The sequence below is a fragment of the Sesamum indicum genome, linkage group LG8, assembly GCF_026168435.1.
Source record: "Sesamum indicum cultivar Baizhima isolate 11 linkage group LG8, ASM2616843v1, whole genome shotgun sequence".
Lineage (NCBI taxonomy): Eukaryota > Viridiplantae > Streptophyta > Magnoliopsida > Lamiales > Pedaliaceae > Sesamum > Sesamum indicum.
This window is the reverse complement of record NC_142664.1, coordinates 22,864,771-22,882,060: the sequence shown is the minus strand read 5'-3', so window position 1 is coordinate 22,882,060 and position 17,290 is coordinate 22,864,771. Positions and strand designations below refer to the sequence as shown.

The 17,290-nt window shown below is 33.0% G+C and overlaps 2 protein-coding genes across 14 annotated transcripts; one reads left to right on the top strand and one right to left on the bottom strand.

Annotated features, from left to right (window-relative positions):
- Nucleotides 1-1,109: 1,109 nt before the first annotated feature.
- On the top strand, nt 1,110-5,958 carry LOC105168474 (protein NEOXANTHIN-DEFICIENT 1). 13 transcript variants are annotated; one of them, XM_088883764.1, is made up of 13 exons: nt 1,114-1,418; nt 2,519-2,723; nt 2,917-2,998; nt 3,152-3,236; nt 3,349-3,432; nt 3,557-3,620; nt 3,876-3,922; nt 4,322-4,376; nt 4,582-4,620; nt 4,847-5,015; nt 5,129-5,201; nt 5,288-5,344; nt 5,521-5,958. In XM_088883764.1, exons 4-13 carry the CDS (start codon nt 3,172-3,174, stop codon nt 5,729-5,731), a joined length of 864 nt encoding a protein of 287 aa, XP_088739890.1. In that variant the 5' UTR covers nt 1,114-1,418; nt 2,519-2,723; nt 2,917-2,998; nt 3,152-3,171; the 3' UTR covers nt 5,732-5,958. The 13 variants fall into 13 exon arrangements, with proteins under 13 accessions (XP_088739895.1, XP_088739890.1, XP_088739893.1 ...); XM_088883767.1 differs by having other exon boundaries at nt 3,121-3,236; XM_088883763.1 differs by having other exon boundaries at nt 2,519-2,737.
- A 281-nt stretch (nt 5,959-6,239) lies between these two features.
- On the bottom strand, nt 6,240-9,909 carry LOC105168473 (serine carboxypeptidase-like 45). The gene is made up of 10 exons (XM_011088569.3): nt 9,285-9,909; nt 9,083-9,187; nt 8,895-8,990; nt 8,420-8,512; nt 8,253-8,332; nt 7,790-8,071; nt 7,569-7,693; nt 7,188-7,280; nt 6,985-7,102; nt 6,240-6,615 (listed from the first exon to the last, which is right to left on the bottom strand). Exons 1-10 carry the CDS (start codon nt 9,541-9,543, stop codon nt 6,466-6,468), a joined length of 1,401 nt encoding a protein of 466 aa, XP_011086871.1. The 5' UTR covers nt 9,544-9,909; the 3' UTR covers nt 6,240-6,465.
- Nucleotides 9,910-17,290: the final 7,381 nt, after the last annotated feature.

Sequence of the window (17,290 nt, the reverse complement as noted above, 5' to 3'; positions counted from 1 at the left end):
GAGAGAGAGGAAGCTTCCTCTGCCAGCGTGGCACCTGTCTCAGATTTTGCATTAACCATCATCATAACCTTAATCCCATTTGTTTAAGATCAAAAAGTTAACACACATATCCCTTTTCCTTTAAAATAATAACTAAAATAAATTCAAAATTTAAAAATGCAATTTATTATAATAAAGAATCCTGCATAACGCAATATATTACAGTAGGTTTTTTATTTAATTTTAAATAAAATATATATATAACTGTGTATAACACAAAATGAATATATTCTAGTTCATTGCATATCTCCAAATCATTCTAAAAATTCATTCTTTTTTTCTATATTAAACTCAAAAGTTGTTCAATTTTTATTTTTTTTTTCTGAAAAACATTCCAATAAATAATTAAATTAGTTTGATGATGGAGGGAATAAAGACAGCTTCATGTTTGTTGAAGAAACATTCCCTTTCTCCAATAATCTGACCAAAGTTGAGATGATTTCTCAATACAACCAACATGGATAATTAAGTGGTCCCATTTTCAAGAAAAATTTGAGCCACCAACCAAATGTTTATGTTATTGTTCTATAATATAATCTTCAATGCTCTAAGAATTAGTCTTTTCATTGGTTCAGGTTCTTTAGTGTATTGGAGCAAAAACAAAATGTTGGATTTTTTAAAAAAGAAAATAGATTTTTCCTTCTGTATTAACGTACTTTACATAAATTAAATAATGTACATCTGTAAATTTAATCATCGATTTCAATTTTAGAAGCATTATTTAAAATTTTAATATCTCCATGTAGACCACGTAGAGTGATTGCTGTCATATTAAAATTTAAATTGAAACTCTCAATGCAGTTAAATATGGTCGTATCATAATAAAAGATACTTTGGAAAAATTATTACAAAGAAACAAAGATGTACTATTGGAAAATAAAGAAAGACTGAGGGACAATAATTATACCATGAAATCTTGGAAAAACAGGGGATGGTTTTGAGGAGTGGATGGCCAACAAGATCTTCTTGTATTAAGTTGGCGCCAAAGCAAAGCTCGTGGGATTTAAGAATGGCAGAAAATAAAGCTATACTTAGAGCTATCTCAGTTTTTAAACTAGGTTTTCTTTAATTTTGAGGTTTTGGTTTATCTATATCTATCTATTATCTATATATACATATCTATATATATATGGTTTTGGTGATGATGTCATGCCTCTAATTAGCCATTAGCTCTCTCCCCCGGTGCATTTTCCTCTCTTATCTTTTTCTCAGCCATCAAAACTGAACTGGCCAGCCCTTTTACTGCCTTTGTCTTTTCATTATCACAAATTTTAAGTAGAGATTATGTAGTAATTCACTCAAACTGAAGCAAATTCTTTCTGGAATTTTCCACAGAAAGGTTTGATTTTTGGCTTCCAGTTGCAGTATCTGTTCTCTGTGTAAGTTAGCTGAAAACATTTGCAAGTCTTGAGATAGTCCCTTTACCCCTTGCCTCATCTATGAATTCTTGCTTTTCTTTGAATATGGTGATTATATTTTTGCATTTGCTCTTGAATAGGGAAAATATTCAGTTCAATGTGGTTTTCTTTTTCTTGTTTTGATTCCAGTCAAATGTTGATTTGTGTTACCTATCTTGTTGATTTGCTGGTAAGATTTTATGAAACTTTTGATGCCTTGCACATTGTTTTGATGCATGGGTCTTGGTCCCATTAAGATCCCATCAAGATTCAAGTCGGATAAAGATGTGTTAAGTGTTCTTTTCTTAAGAATATTAAATGCGCCAATCCCTTGGAAGTATTATATAGATTAGAAGTATACCTGGATTTTTGACAAGCAAAAAATGAAGTACGGTACCGTTATAGTTTCTGATTACCAAAATAATTAAGCAAACAAGAAGCAAGTTTAGTGCTGGTTTCAATGAGTCCTTACATACAGAAAAGAACTAGCTTTGCTTGTTCAAAGTAGTTCAAGAATGGTAAGAAGGCCACCTTATTCAACTGCCTGACCCGGTCAAGACCCTCATCGTAGATCCACTTATAGAACTAGTGGTAACAGTGAGTGAACTGACCCTAGGTTTCCCTTTCCATCCATTTGGATAGAGGATGTTTGTTGGATAAGTATTCACCGAATCTTTATTCTCTTCCTCAAATTTATGTAGTAAAAAGTGTTTGTGTTCGATTCAGCAGATGTATTCTTATGATGCGATTTTGGCTTAGAACTCAAGGATGGGTTTATTACATGGCATTGATGGATAAAAATGATTGCTTTTTTCCTCTTAGGCAGTGGCTGTGATGTGTTGGTGGAGGTGAAAGTGTGTAGTTGGTGGACATGGTTGTGGTGTGCATCAGAGTCCTTATGATGTATCTGGAGAATAATTCATGTGATTTATTATGTCAGTGTGAAATTCTTTGCAGAACCTGATGTTTTCTCTTCATTGAAAGGCAATTACGAAATTCAGTATTTCTATAACGAAACAAATGGAAGTGTATAATTTGCAAGGCTTCAGTTGGTACTGATGTTCGTGATGCTTCATTTGCAGTGCTTCATTATGCTTAAAACGATTGTTGAATCTCATGCTATTGGATCAAAGAACGTAAATTCTCTTGCAGACTAGGTTTTCAGACATTGAGCAGCAGCACTGCTCACAAAAGATCAGCCAATCAAGCACTTTGAATCTATATTTTAATGACGAAATAAAATGTTGTTGCAACTTGCACAACTTGCATGGTCTTGGAAAACTATGGGTGGGTAATAAACAGTAAGTGAGTATATTGTTGGCTGCTAAATGTTTTTATCTCCAGATATATTATAAATTCTCATTAGTAAAACACCCACTTGCTCAACTTGCATGGAATCATCTGCCTGTGGCTTAAGAATGTGCTGTTGCTATGTGCATGGATTTGCTGATCTCATCTGCACTTTTACCCCTGAATATAGGGATTCTCAAGAATAATGAGATTACTGAGACCTGTATTAAAAAGGGAAAGAGAAGTCGTTCTTGGCAGTTTAGTCCAAAGTGGTTAGTTTTTCGATCTCATGATATTTCAGATTGATGTTCGACTAAGCTCGAAATTTTTCTTTTTTCTTAGGTGTCATGCAGATGAAGCTTGAGTAATTTTGACTCAACTTTTTCTTTGATAGCATTTTCTCTGGTGTTTGATTCTCATATCAGAGTGACTACTAGCTGAAACAATGGAAACTGCAGAGAAGAATTCTGCATTAGGATACGGAAAACCTCCGTGGGTATTTAAAGGCAGGCAAGTCCTATTCCATTCCTTTGAATAAACATTTATTCATTGTAATCCCGTTGCAGCTCTTTGTTGATGGAACAAGTATATACATTAAGCATTCTGTTTTCGACTTTTTCAGTGCCTTGTACCAGCTACATCTTGTCAAGGCAGAAACCGCTCGAGCTTTCATCCCCAAAGAATTCAGACTAGTGGAGGCATTTGGGTACTAATCAATGCTGTCACAATTTCTAAATATTTAACTATTGCAAAAATGGTATAAGATGCATGTAAAGGTTTAGATTCTACTTCTCTTTATTTAATACAAGTTGATCCTATGTACTGTGCAGATATACTCTCGGTGGATTCTTTCTTGCTAATTATGAGGACAGTCCTGCTGGGATTTTTGATGAGGTTGTCTTTGTTTCTATTCATCCGTTTAGTTATTTATTTCTTTTAAACCCATGTGAGCCCACTATGATTTCTGGAAATTCCTGAAAACAATAAAGCCAAATTCACTGAATTTTTAATTGGACTATTAGCAGTTTCTGAGGATGAGCATTTCTATTTTAGATGAAGGAATAATACAAATACAGCAGCATTGATCTTAATTTAATGTCAACTTGCATTAACTTTATTCTCTCTTTTTAATGGCCTTACACTTTTCAGCTTGTGGTCATAGCAGGAATCGTATGGAATCCACCTACATCGTGTGCGTAAGTTCTCTGCCTATCACTTCTGGTTCTTGAACATATTCGAGCAAACTATTCTGTCAAGTGTCGTCTTTATCTATATGTCTTGTTGATGAAACATTCGTACCTCATGTTTCTGTTATAACTTGTTCCTGCAAAGAGTACACAAAGTTTTATTGTAGAGGATGCATTCATGTATAACTTTTACACGAGCAATATTACCTATGCTCATCTGACACGTGAGGACGAGATTTGATCATAAGCATTATATAGATAGTTGGTTCTTAAGTAAGTTGCTACGTTAAAATCATGCCCTTTAGTGCTACCTTTTTCTACTGTTGCTATCAGCAAACTATCTACTATGCAGTAGGCTATAAGTGTTTAAAACATTGACAAGTTACCTCATAAATTCTTTGTCAATAGATGGGCTGCAAGAGTGCTGGTCAACAGCGATAAAGCATGTGTACATGGACGAAAGGTAGAATTTTGAACGCCCAATTCAACATTTATTATGCTGATATATTACACATATCTTCCACTGAAGATCTGGTTCTCACTTATGTGAAATAAGTTCAAGATGTGATCTAACCTCATGGCAGACTGTTTTTCCCAATAATAATCTTCATACATTCCCACTAGCTGCAGAATAGAAATGACAGTTTTGTTCTAATGTGTTTTTGCAGGATGTTGGACTTCCGAGTCAAGTTGCCAATTTTACAAAGGTCAGCCTCCATCCGAGTACATCACTGAGATTGCAAGCGCAGGGCAATCAAACTTCATTGCATATATCTTTAGCTTCTAAACCCAATCACAGCAACGACACGTTTCTCCAATTTACTTATAAATATACGATACAGCAGCAGTGCATTAGTCCTTGCAAGCACATAGTAAATTCCATTTCCAAGAAGCACTTGTTTCTTGAACATGATGTGGTTTGTGTTAAACCAGAGTCTTACAGCACTTCCAGTTACAAAGAGAGGCCGATTCGGTTGCTTCCTGAACAAGATTGGCATGGCCGATTCTCCCGATAAGGAGAAAAACTGTATGGATATACGAGTGAAAGAGATGAACAATCATATATCATTGGATTTATGCAGTATCAACATTACAGCTGCTGGTCAGTATGCTTACGAAGAACTGTGAAATGCTTGTTATTCTTTAGTAATATAAGTATATACTCATTAGTCATTGGTCTGTCTTGGCTTACTATGCTTTATTTTCTCCACAAAGCAATGGCAGCAAGTCAAAACGATACAAAAAAATGGATGGGCCCTGCAATCAAAATGTCCCTTCCAAGCTTCAGGTTTCTTTTTTTATATAGAATATATTTGAAGTGTTTACCATTTTCAATATAGGTGGAGTTAACTGTCTCGGCTTCTTAATATGTAGTGGGCGCACAGAGTATAATCCCCACCTCCTCAAGTACTCTTGCCAGATTGAATGCAGGTTTACTTATTGTTATTAATAGCCGATTGATGATTTCGAACTTCTTTGTTTTGGTCAGGATCTCAGTTTCCGTTTAATGATTGCAGGCTTAGAATTCCTGTTGCATTATTTTTTATCTTCTCATTTCGTGCTGTTGCATGAGATACTTGCGTTTATACTTTGGTTGATTCCTCCAGGTTGAGAGCAGTTCCACCAGCTAAAGTGTCTGGCCCATCTGCATCGAGTACGAACCCCGAAACCACATCTGAGACGGGCTTTGCAACCGGAGATTCCAGTGAAGACAAAAGAAACCTCACCATATCTGTGATGCTGTCGAAGCCGATCTTAGCATTGGAGTTCAATTGTCTAAAAATGAAGGTTGAAGCTCCCACCATTGTTCCTCAGTAGAATCAAAGCATGTCCGGTTCTAACGACTAACATGGCTCATTAGTTTTGGTAGCCATCTGCATTTGCAAAGATCATTACTCATTCGGGATGGTTTTGTTAACGTTGAAACATCTAATATCGTGATAGTCTTTCCAGTTAAAAGTTCAGTTTCACAAGGGTAGAGATTCCAGAAGTTGTGCGAAAATATTATAAATTTTATTTCAATAATATGAGTTTTTTTTTTTTCAGGGCAGTGTGGTTTGAGCAATTTTAAATTTGCAATGACAAGTTCATATTTGTAAAGTTTTAAGTTCAGGGGTTGCTCTTTCATTCTTGTAATTGAGTGCATGATGGTTTGGGTGTAATAGCAAGTGTAGTTCATTGTGAACTGTGGATATAAAGCTAAAATCCACCCTCAATACCTTATATTAGGATGTGATCGTACCGAAATTCACCAAGAATTTTCTGCGAATTTGCAAGGTGGTGATGAACTGTAATGGTATCAAATGAAAGAATGCCAAAGACTGAGTTTCTGATACTGGTAACATACTCGACTTGATTGATTTTTCATTCATATCAGAAACATTTTTTACAAAATTTTTGGATTACAGCATATGGGAAATCTGGGGAACTCGACAACGAACCAACAAATGTAATTCTTTTTAACATGATCAGGGAGATAACGGTGGCCTACACCTCAACATTTTTACTTACAGTTCAATTTAAATCTTGTTGTGGTGGAGGAAGTAAGCAGCTCAGAACTCTTCTGGTAGAGGCCTGCCTTCCAGGAAGGCCTTGAAAAGCACAAGGGATCGCTCCGGCTGTGAAAACGGAGCTTCATGAGATGCCCCTCTTACGGTGGCAAATGAAAGGATATTGCCATACACCTGAGTCCAGCCTCCAACCTGAAATTCACCATAAATAATCCCTGAATCGCAAGAAATCACGAACAACACATATCGCATTATGTTGTAAATGAGCTTAAATGCAACAGGCGTCCTCCGAAACCAGCAAAAAGCACCCACGAACAGAAAGAAAAGGCATTGAGACCCCCTTGAAGGGGGAGGTGTTCTCAGTTCTTCTTATTATTTTTTTTTTTCAAGAGGGTGTTTTGGCTATTAGTACTTTTGTAGGGGGTGTGTGCAATCAACCCGTCGTAAATGTGTGACAAGAAAACCATTAGACACCATTGTTAAGTGTGTGCCTTCTATAATTTTGGAGCAGCACATCTTAGAATCATTTTAAATTTCGTTTCTTTTATTGACAGAATTTACCTGCATCCCCGCAAACCACACTCTGTATGGTGTAGTTGTTCTCAATTTCAGTTCTCGAGCCAGTCTATGGACCAGTTTTCGGCTCCCGGTTAACGGTATGACGGAATCTTGATCACCACTACCATTCAAGAGAAGTTGCGGAACGTTAAAAGTGAAAACAGAATGTAGTCTTGAATAGAAGTGCTTAAGTTTGGAAATGATACCTGTAGACCAAGACTGGGATTCCCGCCTCGATTATTCTACCAACAACATTGATTGTGGGTATCTCTATGTCAAGCAGTTCGTAATCCAGTATGCTGAAACAAGATTATGACAAGGGTTCAGAAGCTATTCATGAAATAATGTCTGTATCAAAAGTATCCAGATCTTCAATGTACTAAAAAATACATATTTATCATGATATCTCCTCATAAGAATATTCTTAGCGTTGTTTAACTTTTTCAAGAGTAGTTCAGACTCAGAAAAAGAAAATTGAGATGATTATGCATAATTTAAGAATTGAAATGAGAATACGCTTAAGTCATTATTCCTAATTTTACATACAAATAAAGGAATAAGTTTAATTCCTGGACCGAGATGCTCACTTGCTGCAAACAAGCCATCTATTGACTCCCACAAGACGAGCATGAAGAGCATTTCGAACATCTCGTCTGTTCAAGTAATTCACCGTCTCGTCCTCCACGCATACATCTATGTTCTCAGTAACTTGCTGCACCTCAGAATATGACAGACATACTCGGTTAAAAACTCATACAAAACTGAGTAATAAGATAGTTCAAGAAGTTGAAAAGACTAATGGCAACACCTGAGGACTAAGAACTTTGGACTGAGAGAGCACAGAGGAGATACAAACATCAAGAGTGACGTCGTATTTGTCAACAAATCTGCTGGTTTCAGTAGTGACAAGGCTCATCACCTTGGAACAGATTGGAGATAGGGAACCTCTGTAGTATTCGCTAACATATCGCGAATAATTGCAGGCAGAAGTGAACAACTTGTATGTTGTATCTGATATTAGTCCATGAGACCAGAAGAATTCAGCCCTTGAGTTGAAATCAGTGGCAAACTCTAGTACTGGATTCCCAAGCTGCAACAACAACACGACTTAAGAGTCTGAATCAAGAGAGAGAGAGAGAGAAGAGTCCTTTGCAAAAGCACTTTCTTTATGTTTTTTATGGCCAAAAAGTATAGTGGGAATAATGTTTCCAAATCCCTTTCCCATAACATTGTGCTGTAACACAAATGTTGTTAAAGAGTCGAGAACTCACTGCAATTCCTTTCAAGTTGAATATCTTTTCTTTCTTGTTGAAGTGGAGCATTAGCTCTGCCAGCTGAGGAATATAATGGCCTATTAACAACAAACACCTCTTAGAAAAATTGTCGATTTCTCTCAATAATAGACAAAAAGGTTGAAATTTTGGGTCAAGAAACATGCCAGCATAGCTCTCTCCAGTAATATACAAGCTTCTGTTTCTGTACTGTGGGAACTTGAGGAACCAGTTTTGCAAGAACACCAAGTTGTCCCGGGCTATAAACATAGAACAAATACAAAGCATGCAGCCAAAGTTTCAGAATTTTAAGGTAACATGTAAAGCTTGAAATATTCCCCATGTCCGAAAGTTAAACAGACTCGGTAAAAGGAAAGAACTAAAGTTAAAGTGAAGCCCAAACAGGATACTTATCCAACACATACTTTTCTCATCTCCTCAATATGGTTTGGAAAGGCAAATTCAACAATTTACAGAGAGTAAAAGGTGGTTTGTGTAATTCCTCAATATTCACTTGATGCTTTTCTCTTCTGAACATCTATTCTTCTGTTTCATCCAATGAATGAACCAGAACAAGAATGGCCATAATCCTGTAATTACAGCAACACTGACATTTTAGAATGTTGAAGATGGGAAACATACCTGTGATCTTGTCATTTACGCCTTCATAGGAAGAAGAATTTACAGAATAAGAGAACCCCACTCCAATGGGTGACTCCAAATACAAGATATTTGCTTCTGCAGATCAACCATCATGGAAACAAGATTGTTAGTTACTAAGAAAGTAATCATCATTCACACAAAAGTATTCTGCCACAATTCAGAAACACCTTTGTTCCAGCTATACTCATTCCTGACAAGGGCAGCATTCCCACTGGGCCTGAATGGTCCATTTTCAGAAAATGCCCCAACACCCAAAGATGAACAACCAGGCCCTGCAAACACACAATCAAGAAACTAATAAACATTGCCCAAGAACTCTATTTCCAACTTCTCCTAGTGTAGTCATAAACAATGTGGTGAGAAATTAACCTCCATTCAACCAGAGAACCAGAGGCTTGGAAGCTGGATCAGTTTCAGCTTCAACAAAATAGTAGAAGAGAGCCCTCTCCTCCTTCTCATCAACATTCACATAACCAGAAAACTGCTGGAAGCTGACTCGGGGCTGCCCAGGCAGCTGGGATATCCTGTCAGCTACTGACAGTTGAGAGAAAGAATCATCCCACTTCATGGAAAAGCACACTTGCCCAAATAAAGCCATAAAAGCTACCATCTTTAAAATGGCTGTCATGACTTTGAAATCCAGGCCACACACAAGTAAAGAAGTTGAACAACAAGAAGAGAAAAAGTAGAGGCACAGCACCTAAAATGTAACTCAGATGGGAGGCATTATATGAAGGTGGGCTGGGAGAGAGTCATGTTCCTTTTGCTGATATTGTTGTAATTTAACTTTTGTCGTGTTGTAGACTTTTGTGCGTGGTGATGATTGTGATGTGAGATGAGAAAGAGTCAAAACCATTTTCTCAAAAAATGACTTTGCCACTTTGCTTCTTTCACTATGTGAACTGTGTGCTGATGAACTAAGTCAGGTATGAATTAGTGAATCAAGAAAGATGATAAAGGGAATGGAAATCTGGGCTCTGCAATTCTTACAGCAGAGTGCAATTGTAGTCCCCCCCCCCCCCCCTGTTCTCTTGTTGTCTTGTGAGGAAAAAAAAGTTGATATTTCTTCAAAAAATTACAGTCCCAATGTGCATAAAGATTGTGTTCCAGAGGACAGAAAAAAGGATTCTTTTTCAAATTTGAGCAGAAAGAAATGAAATGAAATGGTGCATCATCATCTTGACAGACAGACAGCTGGGGTAATTATTTGATTCAAGAAAGACATGTTTGCTTATGCAACAAAATCATTTCTCCCAAGAAAGAAAAAACCTTCATTTGTTGCTTTCAGTATACTGTATAGAGAGAATAATGATATATACTTCCCATTGTTTGTTTCTTTCTTTGTTTGGCAGATAGAAATGAAATGTCTTGGAAAATTAAATCTACTTTCCCATTCCATTCCAGAGAATTTGACTGTTTCTTTATCTGGTTGGTTCAGTACACATCTTTTTGCCCAACTGGATAATCTTTTTTCCTCATGAAAGAAACTCTAATGTAATTGGATACTTACAATAACTTTTAATTTTGAGACGAAAAGGTCATAAAGAAAATTGTAAGTTTAGATCCAAAAAGGTAAAATATTTGGGGAAAAAAAAGTTGAAGTTGAATTAGTTGCACAAAGAAAAGTTTAATATGTACAGTTTTATTAATAAGTTGTAAAAGTTAGTGGAAATCTACTAAAACCTTATAGTTTAGAAAAATTTAATTTAAACAATTTAAAAGTGCGAGTAGTAAATCAAACACTCTTTTTAGTTTCAATGTTTTGCTGATAAAACACTTATTTAAATAACTTTTTTCTCGTTACAAAAGCAGAAGTTTTTGCAGAAAACCCCCCTCAATATTGTTGAAATTTGTTTAGAGTGTAGCCAAGTTTGTTGATTTTTACAAGCTAATCACAAAAGGATCTTATAATTGGTATTTCAACCACTGGCCTATCTTTGTCCTTAAGACAAAAATTTGAAGGAAAACATATAAAAAGTAGAAGAGAAATATTAACACTTTTTATAGCTATATGTATGTATATATCACGTGATATAGGAAGATAGATAAAAGGGAGGGGAGCTGCCAACTCCTCTGCCCTCATTACTTCATGCTTTGTATTTTTATCATTTGCTTCCACACTCACTCTTTTTGTATTTATTGTTTCATTTGGCTCTTTTACTGTGTCCTCTCTCTCTCTCTCTCTCTCTCTCTCACACACACACACACACACACACACACGGAGAGGAAAACCCATTAGGGGAAAAAAATTGTGCGAGTACAGAAATATTTGGACATCCAAAGTTTTAAAATAAAAGGGCTTAATTACACTTTGTACTCTCAAGTATAAAAGGTAAAATCCCCTCCTCACTACTAAAAAAGATTATTATTTTCTACATTATGACTCACTATGATTTAAAAATTATAATAAATTAATAATATCTACTATGGTCAGACAAAATCAATGTGAAATAAATTTTGATCACGTTAATCAATATTTGTTATGATTTTACATATAATTAAAATATTTGTCACAATTTTTTAATTTGTAGAAAGAATGACTAATAGTTGTTTTTCAGAACCGTGATTAATTAATATTCTTCATATTTTTTGCTTTTAATTATGGTAATTAATTAGTAAAAAGTCATATTTCTTCTGGTGCCCCGAACAAAATAATTTAACATTAATGTTTAAAATTTATCATTTTATTATAAACTAATATTTAGGAGCTAATGCGCAATTATATTTTGCAGAGTAAATTATTTATTTAAAAATCCATATTATTATGCATGAATTTTGATGTAACCATATACATCATATTTACAATATTTTATAAAAAGTTATGCTTACATAAGTATTTAGATATATAACAACATAAAACATGTAAATTTTTAAATGATTATATAGAAAATATAAGGATTGTAATTTATATATAGAGTGTCCATGAATTCTTTACTAATTATAAAAACTATATAATTTGAATAAGATTTGTTTTAAAGGAAAATGGACAAATTAAAGTGAACTAAGGGTGGAGCCAGATTTTACAGTTGGGGGGACAAAAAGATAGCACTAAATTAAGAGCAATAATTCATTATTGTTAGTGTGGAAGGACAAATTTCATTGTTCAAGAAATAGTAGTAGGATGTATATTAATTGAGTGGAGCTCAAAACATATTATCCATTATTTAAATTTGATTGAATTATTTTTTAATTTGAAAAAACATAACTTAGTTTGGTTTGATTATCGATCAAATTGAGTTTGAGGGAGTTTATTTCGAATTGAATAATTTCAAACTCAAAGTATTTTCATTCTTGAAATAAAAAATGGATAGTACGTACCTCAAATTTTAACCTCCGTTTAATAACGAGTCCATTCGTTAGTCCCCATTGGATTTCAATCCAATTTTTATTTCAAAAATGAAAATAATGGCCGTTGCAGTTTTTTATAGTGAGTTCATTATAATAACGTCATGAATTTTAATTATCAGCATATTAATATATCAATTATTAATTCTAAATAGAGTAATTATAGCTATCAAATTTAAGATTTGACATAATTATAAATACTCTCTTTCTATTTAAAAAATTACAAATATGCTTCTTAAATGAAAAATAATTATGTAACTCCTATACGATAAGATGGACATCAATACTTTACCTTTGTTGATTTTTTTAAATATTTGAGGGTGGGTACAACAAATAATTTATAGGGAATATTAGTCCATAAAAAAATATAAATTTTTTTAAAATATAATTCATAATTTAAAAAGGCATTTTAGTCAAATCGTCATTAAAATTGGATAGAAACCTAACATGAACTAATGAATTGAGCTCGTTGATAGGCGGACGTTGAAATTAATGGAATATTTATAATTATGTCAAATTTTACAAAAAATAATTATGATTTACTCTATCGAATATTTATAATTAATCAATATCTATTATTTTAACGAAGATCAAGGATCATGTATATAAATGGAATTGTAACCAATAATCAGACAATGATAGGATTTAAATTTCACCAACTCCACCTCTTTTCACAACAGTTAAGATCAAAATCATGAGCACCAACTCCTAATGTCACATCATGAAGCAATTTCAAAATAACAGTTTTTTTTGTCCACTTTCTTGATTTCAAACTTATCTTTTTTGACCATTAAAATGCATAATAGTTAATATGGTCTAAAGTATATAATTGTCAATGGAGAAGTTTACTAACCCTATGACTATTGTCCCAAAAACACTATGATCACAACCTTTTCTAGAAGACCAACTCTTTACCAAACACTATGTTTGCATAAATTGTTGGATATTTGTGGTTAAAATTGGGACTATTTGAAAATATAATAGAGAAATGAAAACAAGAAAAGAATAACTGAAATTTGTGCTGCGGACAACAGTTTAATGTGTACAATTTTATTAACAAGTTACAAAAGTTGATAGACAAAAGCTTATAACTTTTAGCTTAAATGAATTTTATTTTAATAGTTCGAAAACATCAACTATAAATAAAAAACAAATATCCTTTTTCAACTTATATTTTAGGGATTATTACATTCTCCTCTTCTGAGGTCTGGTGTAATTACACGCGAACCTTTTATAGTTTGAAAAATGACATCTTATACCTATGAGGTTTGCTTCTATCTAACAAATAAATATTTTCGTTAGTCAAAATTTATCGAATTTGATGATGTTAGAAAAAAGAAATAGGCGAAAATCTATATTTACTACCGATTGACTTATATTTGATTTGTAATAGGCCAACTAAATTTTTTTATAACCAAATCACTTTTATACATCTTACACGTCAAAGCATGTAGTGATGTATATTTTCACTGTTATAAGATAGTTTAATCACAAAAAAATTATTTGACTTGAAATGGGTTAATAGAGGATATATACCGATTTTTATTCGACTTTTCTGTTAATATCAAAAGATTCAGAAAATTTTGCCTAATGAAGGTTTGTTATACAGAAACAAACTTCATAAATATTTGATATAAATTTTTAAATTATATAAGATCTACGTATAATTATATCAAAATTTAAAAAAAAAGAAAGTAATTATTCCTGTATTTAATAAAGAGTGATTGGAGATTAGCGTTTTTAATGCAAGAAAAAAGGAGAAAAAAAAGGAAGTGGTTGTTGTTGGAAATTGTGCTCCACAAATTTAGGTTTGAATTGCAAGAAAAGACTATAGACAATCATTTTTCTAAGAAATTATTTTATTTTATTATTAATTGACAAAGCTAATCAACTTTTTCTAGGTTTCATATATATAGATGTCGTCTCTACATGCTTGGACTACCTACTCATCCTACCCTGTAATTAGCCCATTTTTTGAATTCTCACTAGCATTTAAAATTATGGTTATTATTTTATTTTTTTCTTTGAGGACTTATGGGACTGTTTCTATATTATTTAATAATTAATGACACTACCATAAATATAATTTTATTATTATTGCTAATTATTATGATCAAAAATAAAAAATTATAAAAAATATTAATTAATTATGCTATACAAAAGTTATCAGTTGTTTTTCTGCAAGTGAGGTCAAAACATTATTTTATTATTTAACTGAGGTAGATATTATTTCAGAAAAAAAGAATTCTTTTCGCCTCAAACTTCTCTCTCTAGAGTAAGCACAATTGGGATTAAAAAAATAAAAATATTGCACTTTTAATATTAAACGTGTATCAACACTTTCTCAAAATTATAAACTAAGTATTGTATACACACATATATAACAATTAATTTACATTGATAGCAAAACCGAATTGAAAATTAATATTAAATCGAAATCAGAAATTTCAGTTTGATATTTAATACAATTGAAATATCGAACTTCACACACTTAAATTGGTAACGAATCGTGTCCACAGGCCAGATTAAAAAAAAAAGAAAAAAGGAGGGGGGAATTTGTGGTAGAAAAGAGAGATGATTGTTGCTTGATGGTGTCAAGAAAGAAATGATGAGCACTTGAGCATGTTGGAGAAAACATACCCCCCCCCCCCCCGACCCCCTCTTTTTTGCAGGGACAAAAAGGAGAAAATGAAAAGTAGGGATAAAAAAGGGCTACTATTCCTCTGATTTTTGGCATTTTCTTTCAAAGTTCAACACACACTCAAAATTTAAATATGAAATCTCTCGTAAAAAAAAATTTGTACTCGAACCATTGAATTGTTCCCTATATCTAAATTTTGGTAGTACAAAAGTGATTGTTTTGCTCTTGTATCCAATCACATTTCAAGTTTTTTTGTTAAGTGATTATTTTTATTATATTACTTCTTTTTAAAATTTTATGCAATTTATCTCCTATTATATTGTAAATTAGCAGATTACCTTCTATGAAACAAATAGCAATTCACCCCCTATGTTAATTAAAATGAAGATATTAAAAATATGGCCCATGACCCATGGTAGATCCAAGTTCATCTGTTCCTTACTCTCAACCTCACCTGGATGGCTTAGGCTCACTCGTGACCTCACCCTACTTTGGCTGGCCCAGCGCACTCTTGTTGGCCCATTAACCCAACCCACTTTGACCCAGCTGAAAAATTGTACTTAACCCTATTCTCATTCTGCCTCTTCATTTCTTCTTCCGCCTCCTTTCTTTGGTTTGCTCTCTTCATTCTCTTTGTCCTTGATTTCCATGGGTTTGGAGCTTATCTTCCACCCTTCTCTTCAATGCAGAACCACCATAAATCTAAATATGATTTCTGGTTGTTTAGAGGCAAGAAATCTACCATCTCCTTCTTCTTCCTTCTTTTGCTCCGATTAAAAGTTCTGTATGAACCTTAAGTTTTGTGAGGAAATATTTGTAGTTTCAGAAAAGGGGTCTGTGTGGACAAGGTTTCACGTTCGAGTTTTGAGCAACCGTGAGTTTGACTGCTGGTCTTAGTGATCGTGGGCTATCCCTCAACGGATCTGGCTCTCTGAGCCTTACTTGTGATTATTTATTGTTTATCTTATGCTGATACTATTAGATCTGTAATTATTCTTTATATTGTTGTATATTTATTTGTAATATTGGTTTGTAATTTAAGAGTTTGAATAACCCACTATTGTTCTGTACTAGTTGTGCTAGGGCTTCTGCAGAAGGGTTTATACCTAACAGAAGCAATTTATCCTTTAGATACGAGGGTAAATTGCTTCATTCTAAAAAATACATGAGGTAAATTGGTGTATTTTAAAAAATATAGAGGGTAAATTGCTAATTTTTTTTCACAAGAGGGTAATATGCTCATTTACAATATCATAGGGGGTTGCTTGCATTTTTTTCCTCTCCTTCTTTCTATATAAAAATAATATAAGAAAGGACAAATTGCATAAAATTCCCCTATGTTTTCAAAATTTAGCTAAAAACCTTCTGTGTTAAAAAAATAGGCAAATAACCCCTGTGTATTTCAAAATATTGCATACTCTCCCCTTTAGTTAGGTAATTCAAATATATTTTTTTATTTATGTATATATACTATACATACACTATAATAATATATATTTTAAATATAATATAACTACATAATATATATATATAATATAACATATACATATGTATCTCTAGGAGGCGACAACACTCTCAAAAGTGCGACGGCGAGGTCACTCTTGCCAAAGGGGACGACCTCGCGTCGCCCCTTTCCACTGCCTTGGCCACCCCCTTTTGGAAGGGGCAGCGGCCAAAACAAGGTGACAGTGGTCACTTACAGAAGAAGGGCAACCTCCGTCGCCCAGGCCCCCTAGTGGCCGGCGACAGAGAATAAGTATTTTTTTTAAATAAAGTGAAAATAATTTAATTTTTTCAAAATTTTAAATATTAAATGATTTAAATATTTAATGTAACTATTATTTATAATTAAATTATATAATTTAAAATAATTAATATTAATTTTTGAATATTTTGATATTTAACTATATCTTATAAATAAATAACGTATATTTAAACTAATAATTATTTAATTAAGTTAATAATATATAATTATTATAAGTGACTTCTATATTTCATATAAATTTTTAATTTGAAAAGTGAATTGTGTATTAACTTTGTATTGTGTTTTTTAATAATTTGAATTTTCAAAAAATTTATATACTTTTAGGTATTTTTATATTAAATTAACATATTTTATATATAAAATATAATTTATTATAATATATTTCAACTCAATAAATAATTTTAGTTAATTAAATATATTTAAATAAAATAATAATATTAATTTAAAATAATTCCAAAAAAAGATAAAAAAAATGAGGCGCAGTCGTACAATAAGCGAGTGTCACACACTCTCAGTTAGTTTGTAACATAGAGGGAGTTTTTTGTTGTATTTTATAAAACACATGAAGTTATTTGCCTATTTTTATAATACAGGGGATTTTAACTAAATTTTAAAAATACAGGG